Raw genomic sequence first — 21086 nt, 5'->3', positions numbered from 1 at the left:
TTTTTTTGACGGAGTTTCGCTCTTGTTGTCCAGGCTGGAGTGTAACGGTGTGATTTCAGCTCACTACAGCCTCCACCTTCAGGGTTCAAGCCATTTTCCTGCCTCGGTCTCCCGGATAGTTGAGATTACAGGCGCCCACCACCACACCCAGCTAATTTTTGGTATTTTTAGTAGAGACGGGGTTTCGCCATGTTAGGCAGGCTGGTCTCGACCTCCTGGCCTAGGGTGATCCGCCTACCATGGCCTCACAAACTGCTGGGATTACAGGCATTTCCCACTGTGCCCGGCCAACAATGCAATTTTTTAAACTTAAGAACAATTTATCCAGAATCAGAGTGTGGCTGCTGATGCCCCACAATCCTCTGGCTCACACCTGATACAACTTCTGTGAAACAGCAGGAGACTGACACTTTCCAGAAGTTGTGAAAACCCAAGGGTGGGAGGCAAGACACCAAAAAGGGTAACATTAATTTGAAGGTGGCTGGCAGGATGGTTCAGTGGAGCACTTTAAGTTTTAAAAGTATCAACCATATAGTGGACAACCCAGACTACTCGGGACATAGTGTGAACAGCAGGTACATTAAGGAGGGAAACCATTTCCAACGCCCAGTAAGATAAAAAGACTACACAACTGAAAAAGATGGTTAGAGCTAATGTGTTACAACAGAGGACAAGTAATCCCTGCTGAAAATGAAAGCTGCTACTGTAAAACTGTGTTTGTAAAGATTACAATCCTCATAGTGGAAAGCCATGACTTAGTTCAGCCACAACTTGACTCGAAAAGTATTTTTCTCTATTGTTTGATCTCTTCCCATTCACTCCACAATCTTTAGCGTACATAAAGGAATTATTCAGCACAGAAGCATCATGCATATTTTTTTCTAAACCAAATGGCAATAGTATATTTTGATCTACATCAAATGAAGATGGAGGTAGAAAATTTTAAATGTGGTGTTGTGAAAATGCCCATTTTCTTCATTAAACCTTGTGTCAATCAAGTTTATATTACTCTGTTTTAGGAAATGTTTATTCTCACTCCTTATTTTAAAAAATAAATCTTGAATACTTTCTTTGATCAGATAGCTTAGATGGCTATTTCTGTTATCACTATGGTTTTATAACTTTGTCGTCAAGGCTTTTTCAGAGACAGGGTTTGGCTCTGTCCCCCGGGCTAGAATGCAGTGGCACTATCACAGCTCATTTGCAGCCTCAAACTGCTGGACTCAAGGAATCCTCCTATCTCAACCTGCCAAGTAGCTGGACCACAGCTATACGCCACCGCATCTATGATGAAAGTTTTATATTTTCCTAAGTTAACTGATCCTGTGTAACTTTCCTTTAAGTCAAATATCTCGTGGTTTGAAACTCTTCCTACTAACAGAGCTGGTAAACAACACAAAGTTAAGAGTGGAAGGGACCTCAGAGAAATAAGAGCTTAATTCCCCTGGTTTCTAAACACAAACAGAGACAGCAAATGATGAGCCAAAAATCTACCAAGCCAGTTTGTGGCAGAGTTGGTACCAGGGCCCAGTGTTGCAACTCTCTGATTCTTTTCAGTCCGTGGCACATCATCAGCCTCCTTCAGAAGCTGAAGGGTAAATGGATAGCTTTAGGTAAAGCATGGTGGTTCAAGCCTCTAGTCCTAGCACTTTGGGAGGCCAAAGCAAGAGTATCGTTTGAAGCCAGGATATAAAGACCAGCCTGGGCAACTTAATGAAAGCCTGTCTCTTGAAAAAAATAAAATAAAAAAGGCCAGGTACAGTAGCTCTTGCCTGTAATCCCAGCACTTTGGGAGACCAACGCAGGTGGATCACCTGAGGTTAGGAGTTCAAAGACCAGCCTGACTAACACGGAAAAATCCCATCTGTACTAAAAATACAAAAATTAGCCGGGTGTGGTAGCACATGCCTATAATCCCAGCTACTCGGGAGGCTGAAGCAGGAGAATCACCTGAACCTGGGAGGCGGAGGTTGTGGTGAGCCGAGATCAAGCCATTTCACTCCAGCCTGGGCAACAAAAGCAAAACTCCATCTCAAAAAAAAAAAGGAGTTTAAAAAAAAAAGAGGGAGAATTTGCTTCTGCAAATCATGAGTCTTCTTTAAAAATACTGTTACGTTGAGACCTCTAACAGGTTAGATCTTTTTTCCCATGAACTCAAAAGACAGGTTTCCTAAACAGTGCTAAGAGCTAGAAATCAAAAGTGCATACCTGACGTATTTGGTTGTAATATTTTGAAAACATTACTGACTGCAGCTGAGAGGGAATGTGAGTAAAAATTCCTGAGAGATGCAGCACTGGCTTCCAAATGAATCTGTATGGACTCTGTGGAGGAAGGAGAAAACAGCGTTAGACTCTAAAGTAGTGCTATCCAACTGAACGTTCTGCAATGATGAAAATGTTCTATAGCTGCATAGAATAACCACTAGTCACATAGGAGGACTTGAAATGGGGCCAGTGCAACTAAAGGGCTGGATTTTTAAAATCTAATTTATATTTATATTTTAGTAGCTCTCTGTGGCTGGCTAGTGGCTATCATGTAGGACAACATAGATAAAATGTTTATACAAATTCTCTCTACACATGTTTAGGCAGATGACCACATGGTTCACAAAATAATATAAATATCCACTGGCTTACTGACAAATTCTCACGGAGTAGAAAGGTTCATGTAAACACAATTACTTAATCTCCACCAACAAATTCCATGTTCTGTGCTTTACAGTTCAAGCAATGTTGTGATTGCTTTATCCTCTCTTAAAATGAAAGAACTACAAAAAGAGTACAGGTGGCCCTCCATATCTGAGGGTTCCACATCTGTGGAATTCAACCAACTGCCGATCAAAAATATTCAAAAATTTAAAAAAAAGTACAACAAAAATAATATCAATTTTTCCACAACATACTACAACAACTTTTTTTTTTTTTTTTTTGAGATGGAGTTTCGCTCTTGTTGCCCAGGCTGTAGTGCAGTGGTGCGATCTCGGCTCACTGCAACCTCTACCTCCTTGGTTCAAGCGATTCTCCTGCCTCAGCCTCCTGAGTAGCTGGGATTACAGGCATGCACCAAGATGCCTGGCTAATTTTGTATTTTTAATAGAGATGGGGTTTCTCCATGTTGGTCAGGCTGATCTTGAACGCCTGACTTCAGGTGATCCAACCACCTCGGCCTCCCAAAGTTCTGGGATTACAGGTGTGAGTCACCACACCCAGCCTGCAACAACTACTTACATAGCATTTACATTGTATTAGGTATTATAAGTAATCCAGAGATGATTTAATGCATACAGAGGATGTGTATAAGGTATATGAAAATACTATGCCATTTCATATAAGGGGCCTTAGCATCCACGTATGTTGGTGTTCCCGGGTTGGTGGGGGAGGGAGAGACCTCCTATCAATCCCCCACAGATACCAAGGGACAATTCTATGTGTGACAAAATGTAGCACTGAAACTAAAATAAGATTAGAATCTTAACATACTTTTAGAGGAAATGAATTTATCAAAATTAATACCTTTCCCAGATAGAATGATTCTGCAACAATAGTACAGCACAAAAAGCAGATGTTCAAAACTGAAAACTAAAATAATATAGTATGCTTTCCTTTTGAATATGTTAGAAAGGTGAATATGTCCTGAAATGCTAAGGATAACATGGAAACAAAAGTTTATCTTGTGACACATCCACATGCAGACTTGCTCCTGAACAGTAACGCTAGATCACAAATTTCGTCCTAGGAGACCTCCCAACTGTAATTTTAACAGTGTAGTCACACATTAACACAGCTCCTGAGGCACTTAAATAGCATAAGTGTATACAAATCACATCACTGAACAAATTAAGTTGTTCTACTCACCAAGCCCCTGTGGTATATTCTTGGCTAAATGATAAAGCCATTTAACTCTGAGCATCCAATCCTGATTGGTTGCTCTTTCTATGAGCAATTTAACAGCCATGGCCAAAACATCTGGTTCATCGATCCAGTAAGTATCTACTTCAACTGCATTGAATTTCAGGTTCTCAGGGTTGGAGGACTGCATAATTTTCTTTAAGTCTTGCAAGGTAAGAGGCTGACTCCTGAAATTCATTTGAATGAACAAACTCAGTACTAGAATAACCTTTTATTTCATATTCCAAATAAGTGAGAAAACTCCTTTCACAAATATTGGATGAAGGATAAGGAGGAAAGATGAGTCCCCCACAGAGAGACAATTTAAACATATGTAATAAATAATAAATACGGAGCAATATCACAAAGAACAAAACTATGACAGCTGCATAATAAATGGCCACAGAATGTTCCACTTAAATATATTGTATCCTGACCATTTCCAGCAAGAGCAAAAATCAGCCAAGAAACCAGAGACAAAAGCTGAAGGCTCCACCGACCTTGCCCAGCTGCTGGTTTTCATGCTCATCCTGTTGAGACAATATGCTAAGATCTGTCCATCACTTCGGACTGTAGACAGGTGAGAATCTTCAGTAGCAAAGAGAGCTGAGGGCACAGAATCTGGCCACAGTCCCATGGCAAGAATGGAGTCTCCCCAGGTTTCATGTGCTCGAAGAGAAGAAACATGTTTCTCCAGTAAAACCTGTACAAGCTGTTAGGAGATGAAAACACAGTACAGTGGTACCAACATAAAAGTGATACTCCCCAAAGAAACAGCAAATAAAGTAGTAAGAGTTCATGTGATCACCTCACAACTCTTAATACACTCTTCAATGAAAAACACAAGTTAAATTCTATGTTTGCTGATGACAGGTAAGTTTCAAAAAGGATTACTTTACATTCAAGCTATTTTCCAACAAAGTAACTGGATACCAGATCTCTATTAGAGCAAACTGCGGTGGTCAACTCCTTGAGGTCACTGAGGTGCCATCTTTAAAAATAATTTCCTTGTACTCAATAATGTAGGGTATCGCAACTTAGAAATTTTCTGAAATGCTTCATAGTACCTTCCGGTTTGCTGGTGAATGCTGGGAACAGACATATACTTCCCAGCATGCTTCAGAAAAGGCTCTGTCTAAACTCAGCCCTCGCTGCAGGTACTGGACAATTAGTATGGCTGTCTGGATTAGAGCTGATACAGAAGATGTTGGAGAACCTATTAAAAAAAAATTGCCATCTATAAACAATAGTCTTTAAAACCTCCAATGAAAATGGATAAATTTTACCCTCCCATCAAACTTCCTTCCACTTAGCCCCACCCAGATACTTATTTTAGGAAACCTTCTAAATAGACTCTAGAGTCCCCCAAAGGCTCAATGGACCTGTAGAGACCTTTGTATTCCTAGCTTCCTGTTTCTTTCAGCTAACTGTAGTTTATTACGGGGGACTCATTTACAGATGTGATCAAGCCTGGTCACGTATATCCTTAATCTAATGCTGACACACACTGAAGGTGACAAGTTGAGTATAACCTCATAAAAGGCCATGGGATTTGAAATCCTACAAACCTATTTGCAAACTCCAGCCATTATTCTTAACTGATAAATTACCAAACTCTCTTAGTCTTATCTGGAAAATGAAAGCATATGCCTAGCAGAACTAATGTTAACAACTAAATAAGCAATCTGCATGGGACCTAACGGAGTAGTTACCAACAAGCAATACTTCATTTATTATCTTGCTCCTTTTTGTATAATTGAAGATTTAGAAAAAGTCACACCTGTCTGTTTTAAACAAAGTTTCCTCTTTATTCCAACTTCGAGAGGCTGTTAATGACCAGGACAAATGGTGGGGGCAAACTTCATAAACCTCAAGGCCTAAAGCAGAATTACTCAGGGGTTAGCCTCTGCTTACATGCATCAGAATGGCATAGAAAGTGTCTTTCAGATACTGATTCCTGTGCCTCGCCCTGACCTGCTACCTGCTGAACCCAATCTCTTGGGGTCTTTTTATTTTTTATTTATTTATTTTTTTAATGGAGTCTTGCTCTATTACCAGGCTAGAGTACAGTGGCACAATCTAGGCTCACTGCAACCTCCGCCTCCCAGTTTCAAGCGATTCTCCTGCCTCAGCCTCCCGAGGAGCTGGGACCACAGGCGCACGCCACCACATCCAGCTAATTTTTGTATTTTTAGTAGAGACAGGGTTTCACCATGTTGGCCAGGATGGTTTCAATCTCTTGACCTCGTGATCCACCCGCATTGGCCTTACAAAGTGCTGGGATTACAGGTGTGAGCCACCAAGCGTGGCCAATTCTTAGGGTCTTACATTTAGTGTATATAGATAGAAATTACCAGGAAATTCACATTTTTAACAAGATTTCCTGATAATTTCTATCTCTATATACTAAATGTAAGAAATCTTTGACTAATAGTCCAATGGAATAACTTAAATTTCTTCAAGACAAAAACTGTGCAAAGGCCCAAAAGTCAAGCACCTCACCTACAACAGTGCTCCGGGTCTCTGTGTGTAGAGCCAAGAGGATGTCACATACACTGTTCCCCACCAATCCAAGGCTGTGTAGCAGAACTTTCAAATCCAGGTTGTCTGGGGTGCTCACATCCCCTTCTCCTGAAATGTAGATTTCCAGTCCACGATTCCTCATAGCTCGGGATATATCTCCATGAACAGGATCCATTGAGAGAAAAAGTCTAGAAAAACAGCAATTCAAAGAAAATAATTATTTTAAATCCCAGTGCAACCAAAGGTGTAGCTCAGCATGAGCCAGTGAGGGCAACTTTTACATGGCTCATTGTCAGAGAATTCACACCAAGGATCTTTTACTTCTTTTTCTTTTTTTTTGAGATGGAGTCTCACTTTGTCACCCAGGCTGCAGTGCAATGGCATGATCTTGGCTCACTGCAACCTTTGCCACTTTGCCTCCCAAGATCACACAATTCTCCGGCCTCAGCCTCACAAGTAGCTGGGACTACGGGCACACACCGCCACACCCGGTTAATTTTTTGTATTTCAGTAGAGACAGGGTTTCACTGTGTTGCCCAGGCTCGTGGTGAACTCCTCAGCTCAAGCAATCTGCCCGCCTCAGCCTCCCAATGTTCTGGGATTACAGGTGTGAGCCACTGCCCCCACAGGATATTTTACTTCTAACATGCATCAATATAGCAAAATATTTTCTCTAAGCCTACTTTCCTAAGGAAATGTGTATGATATATCCAGTGTGCCTTTAGTGCTGAGAACTTTAAAAATCTAGCCTTCAGATATTCCCCAAGGTAGGCAGTACTAATTCATTATTTTAACTCACCTACAGACAGCAGAACAGAAGCAAGTGTAGTCTCCTGAAACAATCGGTTTCATATACTGAATGCCCATCAACATCTCCATCTAGTTATCTGACACCTCTCTCATTCATGTCTGAAAATAAACAGCTGATTCCCTGTAGGTCCTCCCTGCATTAAACCTGCTCCTTTACCAGTCTTCCCCTTCTCAATGAATGGCAACCCCATTTATCCAGTTACTCAAACCAAAAACAGAGAAGTCATCCTGATTCTTCTTTTTCTCAATCCATAAGTCCATCAGCAAGTCAACCCATCTGACCACCTTCATCTAGGCCACTGTGATGTCCTGCCTAAACTACTGCAAAAGGAATGTGACTGGTATCCCTGCTTCCAACCTTCATCACCAATGCATGGCCAAGACCTCACACCTCTTGTTTATGCTGTGTTCCCAGAGCCCAGCAGTGCCTCAGTAAGTATTAAGTGAATTAATAAATGGTGAACTTGCCCATGACTCAGTTTATAAATAAAATATGTAAGGAAGTCTTAACAAATGTCCACCTCTGCTACTGAGGCTGTCAGATTCTGAGGCAGAAATGTAAGAGACATAAATACCTGAAATTGGGATTTGGTGTTATCGTGGGAGTGGATCCATCTATCATTCCTCTCTCACTAACAGTGAGGACACCTCCAGGTTCAAGCAAAGCATTCAAACGATCCAATACTGATGGGCTGCACAGACAGAATTCAAATGGTGAATAGGCCGACACGCTGCATTGACTCTTCTTTCCTTCCATGCTCGGGACCCAAATGCTTTTTTTTTTTTTTTTTTGAGACAGAGTCTTGCACTGTCACCCAGGCTGGTATGCAGTGGCGCAAACTCTGCTCACTGCAACCTCTGCCTCCTGGGTTCAAGCAATTTTCCTGCCTCAGCCTCCTGAGTAACTAGGATTACCCACCTACCCAGCTAATTTTTTGTCTTTTTAGTAGAGACGGGGTTTGACTATGTTGGCCAGGCTCGTCTCAAACTCCTGACCTCATGATCCGCCCACCTCGGCCTCCCAAAGTGCTGGGATTACATGCGTGAGCCACTGCACCTGGCCTCCAAATGCTTTTGACCCACATTTCCTTTTGGCACAATCACTTACCCAGATACAATAGTGACCTCTTTCCAAAGTATATTCCCCATTCATTTCCCTTCTCACTCCCCAAGGAACATAGCCCAGGGCCTCATACACAGTAAATACACAAGATATTTTTGAATAAAATTAAAGAAAATGCTAATTAAGTTCCCTGCACTATAACCTTTTCATTTTTTCCTTTCCTGCCCCCCCATCCCTCAACATTATCAAATCCATTTAAGGTGACTAGATTTCACTTTGTAACAGTTACATAAATGCTCCACGAAAAATGGCCATCATGTAACTTGTAATAGCTTCTATTATGGTAACTACATATGTACAGTAGTTTCACACTTGTCCTTTACCTTACTGTAAGATCAAAAATGATACATGGTTGAATCGCTGTATCACTGATGCCCATTTACTAAATGCCTGCCTTGTGTCAGACCCTGCATTAGAAAAAATTGCACCAAAGAAACCCTAACAAAAAAAGGGAAGACTTCTGATATTAAAAGTCCTAACTCAAAGGAGGTTGCCAGGAAAAGTAATCCAATTTTGTTAGCCTTTGGTTTGGCTCAAAATTATCATACAGAGCTGAAATGTTATAGTTGTCTAATGATAAACTACCACTGTTCACCACAGGGAGAAGTTTACAGAATATGGTTGAGGATCCCTATGTAATTAATTAAGAAAAAAAGTAGCTTCAAAATACCAGCACTTCTATCTGGGTCTCTACTTTGACAAGCACACTCAGATTTCAAGCTGGACCATTCACGACGAGGCATATGGTTCTTACTTGCAGAAGTTAACATTATCCATCAGAAGCCAGTCTCCGGACTTCAGGGCCTGAACCAACATGCTGTCAACCCATTCGAACGTGCCATGGCTACAGCCGCTGGCCGACTGCGTAAGCTTCACACCAAAGCTTCGGAACTCTTCAACAAGTTTGGCAAACTCTGAAACGTCACAGGGAAGAATCACCATCCATAGCACTTAACTTCAAACCAAGAATTAAGTTTATGAAAAGGAAACTTGTTACTTCTAGCCCAGTTTTTTTTTTTTTAAGATTTCATAATAGAATAAATAGAAGAATACTTTGCTTCTGTTTAAACACAGATAGGAAAGTTAAGTTTAAGACAGAAAATACTTGCTAACGGCTCTCAATTAATAGCTACTCAGGGCTGACTCTAGGATAACAGAAGTGGCAAATGATTTTTCTGTATTACGGTTTGTCAAATGGCAGAAGGAGGATAATGTTCCCCACCTATCAGTGCATTTATGCTAAATGAAAGTGTTATAACTTCACACAGTACAAACTGGGCTTCCTTTATGAGCATATCATATGATTATATTAACTGGTAATTACTTGCTAAGTGCTTTGTAGTTTATATAGCCCTTCCCTAGAAATTTTTCAATAGATCTTTTTGGTTGGAAATTATCTTATGACCATTTTTCATATACAAGGTAATATACATTGCATTTCTACTTCTAAAGATGAGGTAGTAACAAAGTTTAGACTTAATCTACCATTGTTAATTAATGACTAGAAAACTGGGCAAAATATGTGAAGCATACGCTTTAGTATTGGACAATAGGCAGCACAAGACTGCGACATCTGAGGGAAAGAAAAAAAATCAGGTGAAGACCCATAATTGCCCTGGCTTTCTTCCTGGAATCAATTTCTGGATTGCAACGCAGGGAGAGGGAACCCAAACACATCAGGGAGTTCATGGACTTGAACAGACAGAGTAGAGTTCAGGGCAGCTAAGGCAACTTGAATGAAGAACAGAGTACTTAAGTGGAGGGAATTACTCAGAGAAAGAACTCCAAAAATCTCAGTAAGGGCCTTAGAATCTGCATGTGCATATAAAGGGTGAAGCTCTACATGGATGAGCAAAAACTGCCAAAGAAAGGAAAATTACTGGGGAAATGCAAGCTGAATAATTCCCAGAGTTCAAACTGTGCTGAGTATCATTCTAGTTCCCACCAGACAAACTGAAGAGAACTCACTGACTACAAGGACATTCACTAGAGATGCTACCCAGGTCATGCTTCAATAGTGAGGCTAATCCAGCCCCACAGTAAAGTATATTCTAGATTTGATCTTAAAAAGCTTAAAAGTGGCTGGGTGCAGTGGCTCACACCTGTAATCCCAACACTTTGGAAGGTCAAATCAGGGGATCACTTGAGCCCAGGTATTCAAGATCAGCCTAGAGAACACAGCAAGAACCCACCTCTAAAAAAAATTTAAAAATTAGCCAGGCATAGTGGCACATGCCTATAGTCCCAGCTACTCAGGAGGCTGACTGAGGTGGGAGGATTGCTTGAGCCCAGGGGGTCAAGGCTATAGTGAGCTGTGATCACACTGCTGCACTCTAGCCTAGGCAACAGAGTGAGACTGTCTCAGAAAAAGTATGAACATAATGAGAACTATATTTTAAAAGTCATACAAGTTCAGAGAAACATCAAAGGATACAGATAAAAAGTTTAGCCAAATGTAAAATAGCAGACAAATTGCTTTAGTAAACCTTTCACTCTATTAATAACCGTAAGAAATTAATCAATATGAAATAGCCAATCCTAAATAAATAGTAGTATTGGGAATAAGCTGTGAGAATTTACCCTAATATTTAATTTCTAACTGACTTATGAAAGACTTACACACTCACTAGATTAACGGCTTTGGAGGAGGCCTGGATTCAAAACTTAGCTCCTTGTTTCTGGAGTCTCCCCCAGAAACACCCCCAACCCTCCCCCTCCCCCCGAAAAAACACCCTTGCCCAACCACTTGCTAACTGTAAGACTGAAGGCAGTAATTTCATCTCTATGAACATTCATTCCCTCATCTATTAGATGTATATAATCCTTCCTATAATGCAGTGTTATCATGGTGATTAAAAGTACATATATTCAGTACAGTGTTTGCAATAGATACTCATAATTCGATGAGTTTTACAATATCCATTAAAAAATACATGATACACGGCTCCATTGGATATCTTTTATAATTAATTAGAGTGAATGAGTAAAGGATTTCAAGTTCAAATGGCAGGCTTAAAGTGAGAAATGATGGATCAAATCAACAATGAAGAAAGTAAATGAGTGGTCCACAGCCACAGATAAAATGTTTGTTGGGCTAGAAGTGGGATGTCCGATTTCTTCAGCCATAAGGAATCAACATTTTGTAATCAGTTACAAGTAGGCTTTGGAAATAAAGAATGACAAGCATAGTGACAGACCCAGCCTATGGGCCTTCAGGTTCAATCCTCCCTAAGGGCATGCTCACCACCACTCAGAAAGTGGCACCACAGAATGAGAGAAGTTTCCATGTTAATTGGATGGCATACAGAATGATGCATTTCTTCCATCTCCACATAAATGAATAAACACATCCTATGAATTCGGACTTCTATTCTTCAGTTTAAAATGCTCAATTTCCTGAGAAATTACCGAGTAAAAAAAAAGATAGCCAAGAATAATGAAAGTTTTACATGCTGTTTTATCATTATAGGTGATTACACATGAAATAAACCATAAAGCGTGGTAACCAATTATTTTCCTATTTGATTTTTTAGGATCAACTATTCTGAGTACTTTATCTCAGCTTCATTTTATTTTGTAGGCCAAACTTTCCCACAAGTTCTGATTGTTAGTAATCATTAAGTTAATACAAAACGTGAGCATTATATTTGTAAATCTATTATGTGTAAATGGACACAATACAAGCAATGGTAAGTGCCTGATACAGAGATCCAAATATACATACCTGCCTTGGAGTATGAGTTGATTTTATTGTTGAGTCGCTGCATAAGCAATAACACTGCTTCCAGTTTGTTGACAATCTCCAGCGTGATAGTTTTACCGCCTTCTCCAAGACACTTAGGCTTATAAGTCAGAAGGAAGTGACTCCAGGCTCGCAGCACGACTTCTGCATCGTCAGCACTGATAAGGAGGCTGTCCCGCAACAGTGCCCTTACAGCACCCTCTACCTTCTCCAGCAGCTGCCTCCAAGGTCGTATAAGATCAACCTGCAATTTCCAGAGGACATGAACTCATCACAGGGTCAGAGAATACTGTTTTCTGTACTCACTACCAACACAGAAGATCCTTAGTCAGACCACATGGTTTATTATGTTTTGCCCAAAAATATGAAGGCAGACCGGTTACCTGCTCAAATCCACCAAGCAGCTCAGTAGTATCCATTGCACTGTTCATAGCCATGATCTTTAATGTGTGGCCAGTAAGGTGTGCCAGAAGCTGGACCAGGCTGGTCTTGCCCACAGAGGCTGGGCCGACCAGGATGACCATCCAGCTCATCTGCACACACTTCATGATTGACTCCAGGGACTGGAACGACTGATGCAGGAGCAACAGAGGACGGCGGGATGGGTGAGGAACACAGCTGCCACGGGAAAGGACCGAGTAGCCCAACTGCAAAGACATGCCAATGAGATTTCATAAGTGTGCCTGGTAGTGGGAGCAGAAGAAACCATTAAAAAATGTCAAAGGATAGAGGATTATCCTAGTCTCCTTACCTGAACATCATAGGGAGTGATACGAAATAGTCTGGTTCCCATGTATGGGTTGGAATTTGAACCAAACACATCCTTGAATACAGCAATGACCTAAAGGAAGAAGTTAATGCTATAAAAACACAAATCACTCCACCTAATTCTTAGGCAAACTTTCTAGAAAACAAGCACAATGATAAGAGTCACTATTCTAAGAACGCTGGCCACAATTTCCTTATTGTTTTGAATTTTTTTCTTATTAAAAAAAATCGACTGCATTTATTTAATTCTTTGGAATGAAAGTAAATTTAAGATTGAGAACATAGCAGTCATATCCCAACTATGTGAGATTTCAGTGAGAATGCAGCATAAATTAAACTGAAGCCATGGACTCTGTAATATTGAAATCTAGAGACAAAAAAGACTTGTTTGCTTTCATCAATACTACGTAAAAAGAGGACAGAACAGTAAAGACCATTTATTGACCATGTGCTATGAACCAAACACTGTATTAAGTACTTTGGGAGATTATTTCCGTTCCTTATACCCATGTAAAATGGTGATCATGTCCATTTTATATAGCTAAAACTCACAGAGTTACTGAATTTGCCCATGGTTGGTGACTGATTTTAAATCTAAGCCCGTCTGCCTCCAAAAACATGTTAACCCTCCAAATACTTATGTGGATATGAAAACCAAATTTATTCCTCTGATCAATTATTTACTTTGTTATCCTTTCGTCAGCAGTAATACTATTAGAAAAAGTTCTGTTAACTCTCTTTGACTTTGGTTCTCTTTCAAAAATCTAAGGGTAATGGTGGAGGGGGATACAGGTATATAAAAAACATTAATTTAGCCCATAACAGGAGGGAAAATTAGAGTCAAGAAAAAAAAGCATACAAAATTATATATCTAAAAAGCGGCAATACTCATAACAATTGAATACTGAACTGAAGTCAGAAAATAAAAATAATATAGATAAAATCATAATCAGTATCAAATCATTGGAGTGAAACTAAAAGCAGCACAGGAAAGCATTCCTGTCACCTATCTCTGAGTTCAAGTGATACATGACCTCATGTTCCACACTAACGCATATAACCTCAATCCCTGATGTTTTACCAGAGGGTTAAAATTACAAACATTGCTACTCGGGAGGTCAAGGCAGGAGAATCGCTTGAACCCAGGAGGCAGGGGTTGCAGTGAGCCAAGATTGAGGCTCTGCACTCCAGCCTGGGCGACAGAGGGAGACTCCGTTTGGAAAAAAAAAACAAATTACAAACATTTTCCCAATCTAGCTCTTTGGTTTAGCTCTATAAAATCAAACTTCGGCTGGACGCAGTGGCTCATGCCTGTACCTCCAGCCCTTTGGGAAGCTGAGGTGGGTGGATCACGACGTCAGGAAACCATTCTGATCAACATGGTGAAATCCCGTCTCTACTAAAAATACAAATATTAGCTGGGTGTGGTGGTACATGCCTGTAATCCCAGCTAGTCAGGAGGCTGAGGCAGAAGAATCACTTGAACCTGGGAGTCAGAAGTTTCAGTGAGCCAAGATCATGCCAGTGCACTCTAGCCTGGTGACAGAGCAAGACTCAGTCACTCAGTCACACACACACACACACACACACACACACACACACACACACACACAGTCAAAATTCAATTTAACTGGACCCTTCTAGGTTTTACAGACTTTATCCTTCTATAATATTATTTTTCTTGATCTTGTCTCCCCTGCCAGAAAATGCCTATGTGGTCTATTACAATAACCCTGAACTGGAGGAGGATGGAAACCTCCACATGCCACAATGAGCCAGCACCTGACTAATCAATCATTCAACAACTGGCACGTATCTCGGTCATAAGTAATACACTACAGTAAATGAATGAGGAAATTAAAATACTAGCTGATCATGTGAATTATGTATCACTAAAGCTGTTAAAAACCACTAAGACTTTCTTCTAACCAAATGACTGAAAGCTACCTGCATATGATAAATGAGTTAGTATGTGATCAGATTCTGAATACCACACTACAGAAGATCTGGGTGGCTGGGCACAATAGCTCACACTTGTAATCTCAGCACTTTGGGAGGCTGAGGCAGAAAGATCACCTGAGCCTAGGAGTACAAGACCAGCCTGAACAACACGACAAGACCAAATCTCTATTTAAAGTAAAAACAAATTAGCCAGGCCCTGGTGGCATGTGCCTATAGTCCTAGCTTATCAGTGCGCTGGGGCAGGAAGATCCCTTGAGCCTAGGAGGTCAAGGCTACAGTGAGCCAGCATTGTGCCATTGCATTCCAGCATAGGCACCAAGTGAGACTCTGCCTCAAAACAAAACAAAAACAAAAAAACACACAGAATGGGCAGCAGAATAAAAGGGGTGTCAAAGTCACGTGTGTTATGGGCCAGTCACATCTTCACATTTCAACAAGGAGGGTTACTGCTTCGAGTGCATGCATCTAGATATGTATTCATTTATTTTCAAACAGTGAAGTTTAATAGAAGGAAACAGCAGACAAATTGGAGAGGGCCTCAACTGGAAAGCTGGCTCTGTTACCTGTGGCACTCCATGTCTTTAAGCCTTGGATCTTCACCTATAAGAGGCCATGACAGCAACTCCTGCCTACAGCTACTGTGAGCATTCAGCAAGACAGGATTTTAAATACCACAAACTAAAATGCACACATTATTACAATTCTTTACAGTGGGAATTCCAGTTTTACTTACAAACAGGTATTTTTATTTTCACTTAAACACAGAATATTCTCACTTTCCATGATTATACTTTCTAGGTAAAACACTTTATAATTTGACATTTATTTAAAAACAAAACAAAACAGACAACTTTCCTCTTCTACTGATTATCACCTGTCTGCCTCCTCCTGCTTCTCACCTTGGTGCCTATAAAGATGATGAAGACTTAGTTCTTTATTACTGGAGGGTAATGTTGCTTTAACATTTATAATCATAGGGATTTGAATAGATCAGCAAATTATGCCCTCTAAAGCAAGTTACTCTATGTTATGGGACCCCATGATAGGAAAACATTTAGTTTGTTCTTTTAACTTTTAAATTTTGAAGGAGCTTTAATAGGCTTGCTAGCTGGGCGTGGTGGTTCATGCCTGTAATCCCAGTACTTTGGGAAGCTGAGGTGGATCACCTGAGGTCAGGAGTTCGAGACAAGCCTGACCAACATGGTGAAACCCCGTTTCTACTAAATATAAAACATTACCCGGGCCTGGTGGCTCATGCCTGCAATCCCAGCTACTTAGGAGGCTGAGGCAGGAGAATCACTTGAACCTGGGAAGCAGAGGTTGCGGTGAGCCAAAATCGCTCTCTTGTACTCTAGCCTGGGAAACAAGAGCAAAACTCCGTCTCAAAAAAAAGAAAAAGAAAAAGTTTGCTATTGGTGTGAGTATATCCTTTCTCACCCACAGGAAATCAGCTTTTGGATGGAAAGAAGTACAAACAGCAAATGTGAAACTCACCTTTTCTTTATCTCCCTCAGTTCTCATTCTTTCACCATAGACCAAAAACACATGCTGACCAGGATCATAACACCCAGGGGACTGGTCAACCAGCATCAACTGACACCAGCGGAAAAGGTCTCGGAGGTTGAATTCCCAGGGTCCTCCTTTTTGCCCCCATTTCTTCTCAACAGTCACTTCATGATCAATCTAGAAAGAAAACATCCTGATTGGGAAACATACCCTGCTTGCTACCAGGCAGTGCATTAAGTACTAGGAATGTATCACAAAAACATATGTAATCTGAAACAAGAATTAACGGGCTTGATTCAGATGCCTATTCCTCAAGACTTCCAAATGCCAGGCATACTCTCTAAGCAGTAACACTGGTAGCCACAACACAGAAATAAATTACTGGAAGCCTCCAATATGTAGTGTGCCTTCCACTAGAAACCTGTAGAATTCAAAGTAATTGTTTTTAGTTAGAAATCCCGATAATTTGATAGAACCCTATGTTGAAAAAAATGCTGGTTTCAAATACAGCAAGAAAAAGAAAGAACCAATACATGTAGGTACTTACTTGGTTATTGAAGGCAACCATTTTCTTAACAATATTTTTCTCAATGGCTGGAAACAAAGTACTGGCAATGAACTCCATGTCAATTACTGTAAGGGGATCAACAAAGACCTAGAAAATCCAAAAATAACATGAAGAAACGCCTTTGTTTCTCTTTACCAAACACTAGAAATGACTACTACGTCTTATCATGTAAAATCTTTAACACCAAGTAACATTACATGAGAAATATATATGATTTTGTTACAGAAATTTGTTTTTCTGCATTTTGAGGACAAAGAATCATAACATCTTAATACAGCACAGTAGAGGTTCTGTTTTTAAGGTCTATTCTAGTGAATTAAAGAAAAAAAAAAAGGCTGGGCGTGGTGGCTCACACCTGTAAACTCAGCCCTTTGGGAGGCCGAGGTGGGTGAATCACGAGGTCAAGAGATCAAGACTATCCTGGCAAACATGGTGAAACCCCGCCTCTACCAAAAATACAAAAATTAGCTGGGTGTGGTGGCGCATGCCTATAATCCCATCTACTTGGAAGGCTGAGACAGGAAAATCACTTGAACCCAGGAGGCAGGAGCTGTAGTGAGCCAAAACCAAACCACTGCACTCCAGCCTGGGCAACAGAGTGAGACTCCATCTTAAAAAAAAAAAAGAAAGAAAGAAAGGAAAGGGAAAGGAGAAAAGAGAAAGAGGAGAAAGGAGAAAAGAAAAAAAAGATACATGCAATTTATGTTTTAAAAACTGTTATCAGGCCGGGCACAGTGGCTCATGCCTGTAATACCAGCACTTTGGGAGGCTGAGGTGGGCAGATCATGTGTTTTAATAAAAACTACGTCATTAAAAATTTCTTATATATAATGTAAAATGCTTTTAAATCTGGGTGGTAGAGATGAGTATTCACAATAAAATTCATTCAACTTTTCCATATGTTTGGATTTTTTTTTTTTTTTTTTTGGAAACAAAGTCTCGCCCTGTCACCCAGGCTGGAGTACAGTGGCACAGTGTCGACTCACTGCAACCTCCGCCTCCCGGGTTCAAGCAATTCTCTGCCTCAGCCTCCTGAGTAGCTGGGATTACAGGTGCCAGCCATCATGCCCAGCTAATGTTTATATTTTTAATAGAGATGGGGTTTCATCATTTTGGCCAGGCTGGTCTCCGACTCCTGATCTTATGATCCACCCGCCTTGGCCTGACAAAGTGCTGGGATTACAGGCACAAGTCACTGCACCAAGCCTGAAAATTTTCTTAATACAACATTCTTTTTGTTTTTTGGTCTTTTTTTTTTTTGGAGACGGAGTTTCGCTCTGTTGCCCAGGTTGGAGTGCGGTGGCGAAACCTCAGCTCACTGCAACCTCCTCCTCCTGAGTTCAAGCAATTCTCATGCCTCAGCCTCCTGAGTAGGTGGGATTACAAGCGCCCACCACCATGCCCAGCTAGTTTTTGTATTTTTAGTTGAGACGGGTTTTCGCCATGTTGACCAGGCTGGTCTTGAACTCCTGACCTCAGGTGATCTGCCCGCCTCAGTCTCCCAAAGTGCTGGGATTACAGGCATGAGCCACCGTGCCCAGCCAACGAAACCTTCTTAAAAGATACTCAGCAAATTCTTAATCATAAGAGGCAATGACACTAAAGAAATTTAGAGATGTTTCCAAACCTCTACAATGGCCAAACTCTGAAAATCTGTTGTTAAAACAAGTAAGCATACACAAACACATGTACCCCTCTACAAGTAAGAATAAAGGCATAAGAAACCAAAGTGTTAATAATGACTGACTGGGGAATAGTGGATTCTTATTCTTCATGGTAGCTTCCTGTTCCTTCTTACTTTTCTTTAGTTAAAATGCATTATTTTCATTGAAAATTTTTCTTACATGTTTCAATAGATCAGAGGGACAACTGAAAAGGTCCGAGATTGGACTTCATCCCAGAGTGCAAAGTAACAGAATCTTAAAGAGGCTGGGGAACTTTCTTCCAACTGTTAACACATCTAGTGTTCTGGGACAAAAGATGGACAGAAGCAATGTTGGGAATCAGTTGCATTACTATTGATCACATAAGGACAAGAAAGAGTACTGTTAAGCTCATTCTCATAGTGAACATCCTTAAAGGCTTTGTGATAGTGGTCTTATCCCGTCATAGTCTACCTTTGGTCTCTGCGGCAACAGCAAATCTTACCTGAGTGAATCTGTTAAGGAAAGACCTGGGCAAGCCTTTCCTCCCACCTCCTTGTCTAAAGGGATTTTGACACCCAAAAATCTTGGTCTTCTCATGCTGAACTTGAAAGCTCATTCCTAACTCAGGCACATAGATTTCTCCTCGGTGGTCAAAACAAGCATTGAGTCCTTCCAATACAGACTGAGAAGCCAGGTTAAGCTATTTAAAAAAGAAAGTACATATATTTGTCTCAAATATGCTGCACAACTGCAACAAAAAGCAGGGGGATAATATGCAGCAAAGAAAGGCAGTGTTATCTTCATAAGGTGGAATTTCAAACAATATTGATAACCTTCTATATTTTAGGCTGAGTTATGAGTTGTTTGTATTCATTCCATTATTATTCTGTTTTGTTTCTGAGCTAGGGTTTCACTCTGTCACCCAGGCTGGAGTGCAGTGGCATGATCATGGCTCACTGCAGCCTCCAGCTCCAGGGCTCAAGAGATCCTCCCAGCACAGCCTGCTGCACAACTGTGACCACAGACATGCATCACCACACTCAGCTAATTTTTTTTTGGTAGAGCCAAGGTGTCGCTATGTTGTCCTGGAAGGTCCCAAGTCCTGGGCTCAAGTAATTCTCTACCTTTAGCCTCTCAATGTTAGAATTATGGGCATGAGCCACCGTACCTGGCCAATTCTATTATTCTTCATTTCACATGTATGTTAAAGAGATTTTGGCTGGTATTTTATATAGCACATACATATGTGTATATACACATATGTGTTAAATATGTATAAGTGTATATACATATATACGCATTGTTATATATATACACACATATTAATAATCTTCAAACTAAATGCTCAAATTAAATTTTAAAGTTAAAAATTTTCTTAAAAGTTAAACTATATCCATTATATGCACCTATATTAACCTGCTCTGTAAGTAATAACTTAAAAAATTTTTAAGTTATACATATATACACATTGTGTTATATATATACACATATTAATAATCTTCAAACTAAATGCTCAAATTACATTTTAAAGTTAAAAATTTTCTTAAAATTTAAACTATATCCATTATATGCACCTATATTAACCTGCTCTGTAAGTAATAACTTAAAAAATTTTTGCCAATACACAGATATTTCATTTTTACAATCTGAGTTTTTAAGATGCATAACACTAATTGACCAGGCATGGTGGCTAATGCCCGTAATCCCAGCACTTTGGAAGGTTGAGGCAGGTGGATCACTTGAGGCCAAGAGTTTAAGACCAGCTGGGCCAACATGGCAAAACCTTGTCTCTCATAAAAATACAAAACTTAGGTGTAGTAACGCACACCCGTAATCCCAGGTACTCAGGTGGCTGAGGCGGGAGATTCGCCCAGGAGGAGGAAGTTACATTGAGCCAAGAATGCACCACTGCACTCCAGCCTGGGTGACAGACCGAGACTCTGCCTTAAAAAATAAAAAAGAAAGGTAAAGAAAAAGACATGTAACACTAATTGTAGAGAATAGATAAGGTTTGCTAACTCTTTAAACACTTTCCCATTTCAAACACTGAATAAAATCTCCAATGGGTTTCAAAGTCAGGATATAAACAACATAAAGTTAGTCAATACAGCTAATTTCCACCAACTTTGACAAGAACAATTACAAGGGGATCTTGTGCCAGAAATGAAAAGAGCTGAATGGAAGTCTTCAGATGAGTAGTTCAGAGCTCAGGGATGGGAAGCATGTGTGGTTTGTTGGTAACATAGAAAAAAAAGGAGATTGGGAAAATACAAATTAATAAAATACAAACAGGTAAAAATCAGAGCATACTACATTGGAATTTCAAGTGTCATGTTTACATAAGCACTACCAAGCACAAACACCTCTGTATATTCCCAAACAGAAAGCCACTCTTAGGTGTGTTTTATCTAGAATGTCTTGCAGTCCCTGAACGCAATTCCACTAAATGCTAAGTATCATCAGTAGCCTTCAGCTTTAAAACTAGGCTTTCTCTTTTCCTGGCTAATATATATTCTATCAGACATTCTGTTTAAAAAAAAAAAAAAAAAA

At 40.2% G+C, this 21086-nt stretch overlaps 1 protein-coding gene across 1 annotated transcript in view; it reads right to left on the bottom strand.

Annotated features, from left to right (window-relative positions):
• The window catches only part of MDN1 (midasin AAA ATPase 1), a 176290-nt gene that overhangs the window by 65025 nt on the left and 90179 nt on the right, over nt 1-21086 (bottom strand). Inside the window, exons 38-50 of the mRNA XM_037730790.1 lie at nt 19039-19236; nt 16870-16977; nt 16311-16499; nt 12838-12927; nt 12470-12733; nt 12069-12330; nt 9099-9258; nt 7797-7913; nt 6391-6599; nt 4956-5104; nt 4389-4600; nt 3856-4076; nt 2209-2322 (exon numbers count right to left, since the gene is read on the bottom strand). Coding sequence (XP_037586718.1) covers nt 2209-2322; nt 3856-4076; nt 4389-4600; nt 4956-5104; nt 6391-6599; nt 7797-7913; nt 9099-9258; nt 12069-12330; nt 12470-12733; nt 12838-12927; nt 16311-16499; nt 16870-16977; nt 19039-19236 — 2293 coding nt within the window. The remainder of the gene's footprint in view (nt 1-2208; nt 2323-3855; nt 4077-4388; nt 4601-4955; nt 5105-6390; nt 6600-7796; nt 7914-9098; nt 9259-12068; nt 12331-12469; nt 12734-12837; nt 12928-16310; nt 16500-16869; nt 16978-19038; nt 19237-21086) is intronic.

The sequence above is a fragment of the Cebus imitator genome, unplaced genomic scaffold, assembly GCF_001604975.1.
Source record: "Cebus imitator isolate Cc_AM_T3 unplaced genomic scaffold, Cebus_imitator-1.0 Scaffold359, whole genome shotgun sequence".
NCBI lineage: Eukaryota > Metazoa > Chordata > Mammalia > Primates > Cebidae > Cebus > Cebus imitator.
This window is presented reverse-complemented; position numbering and strand designations above follow the sequence as displayed.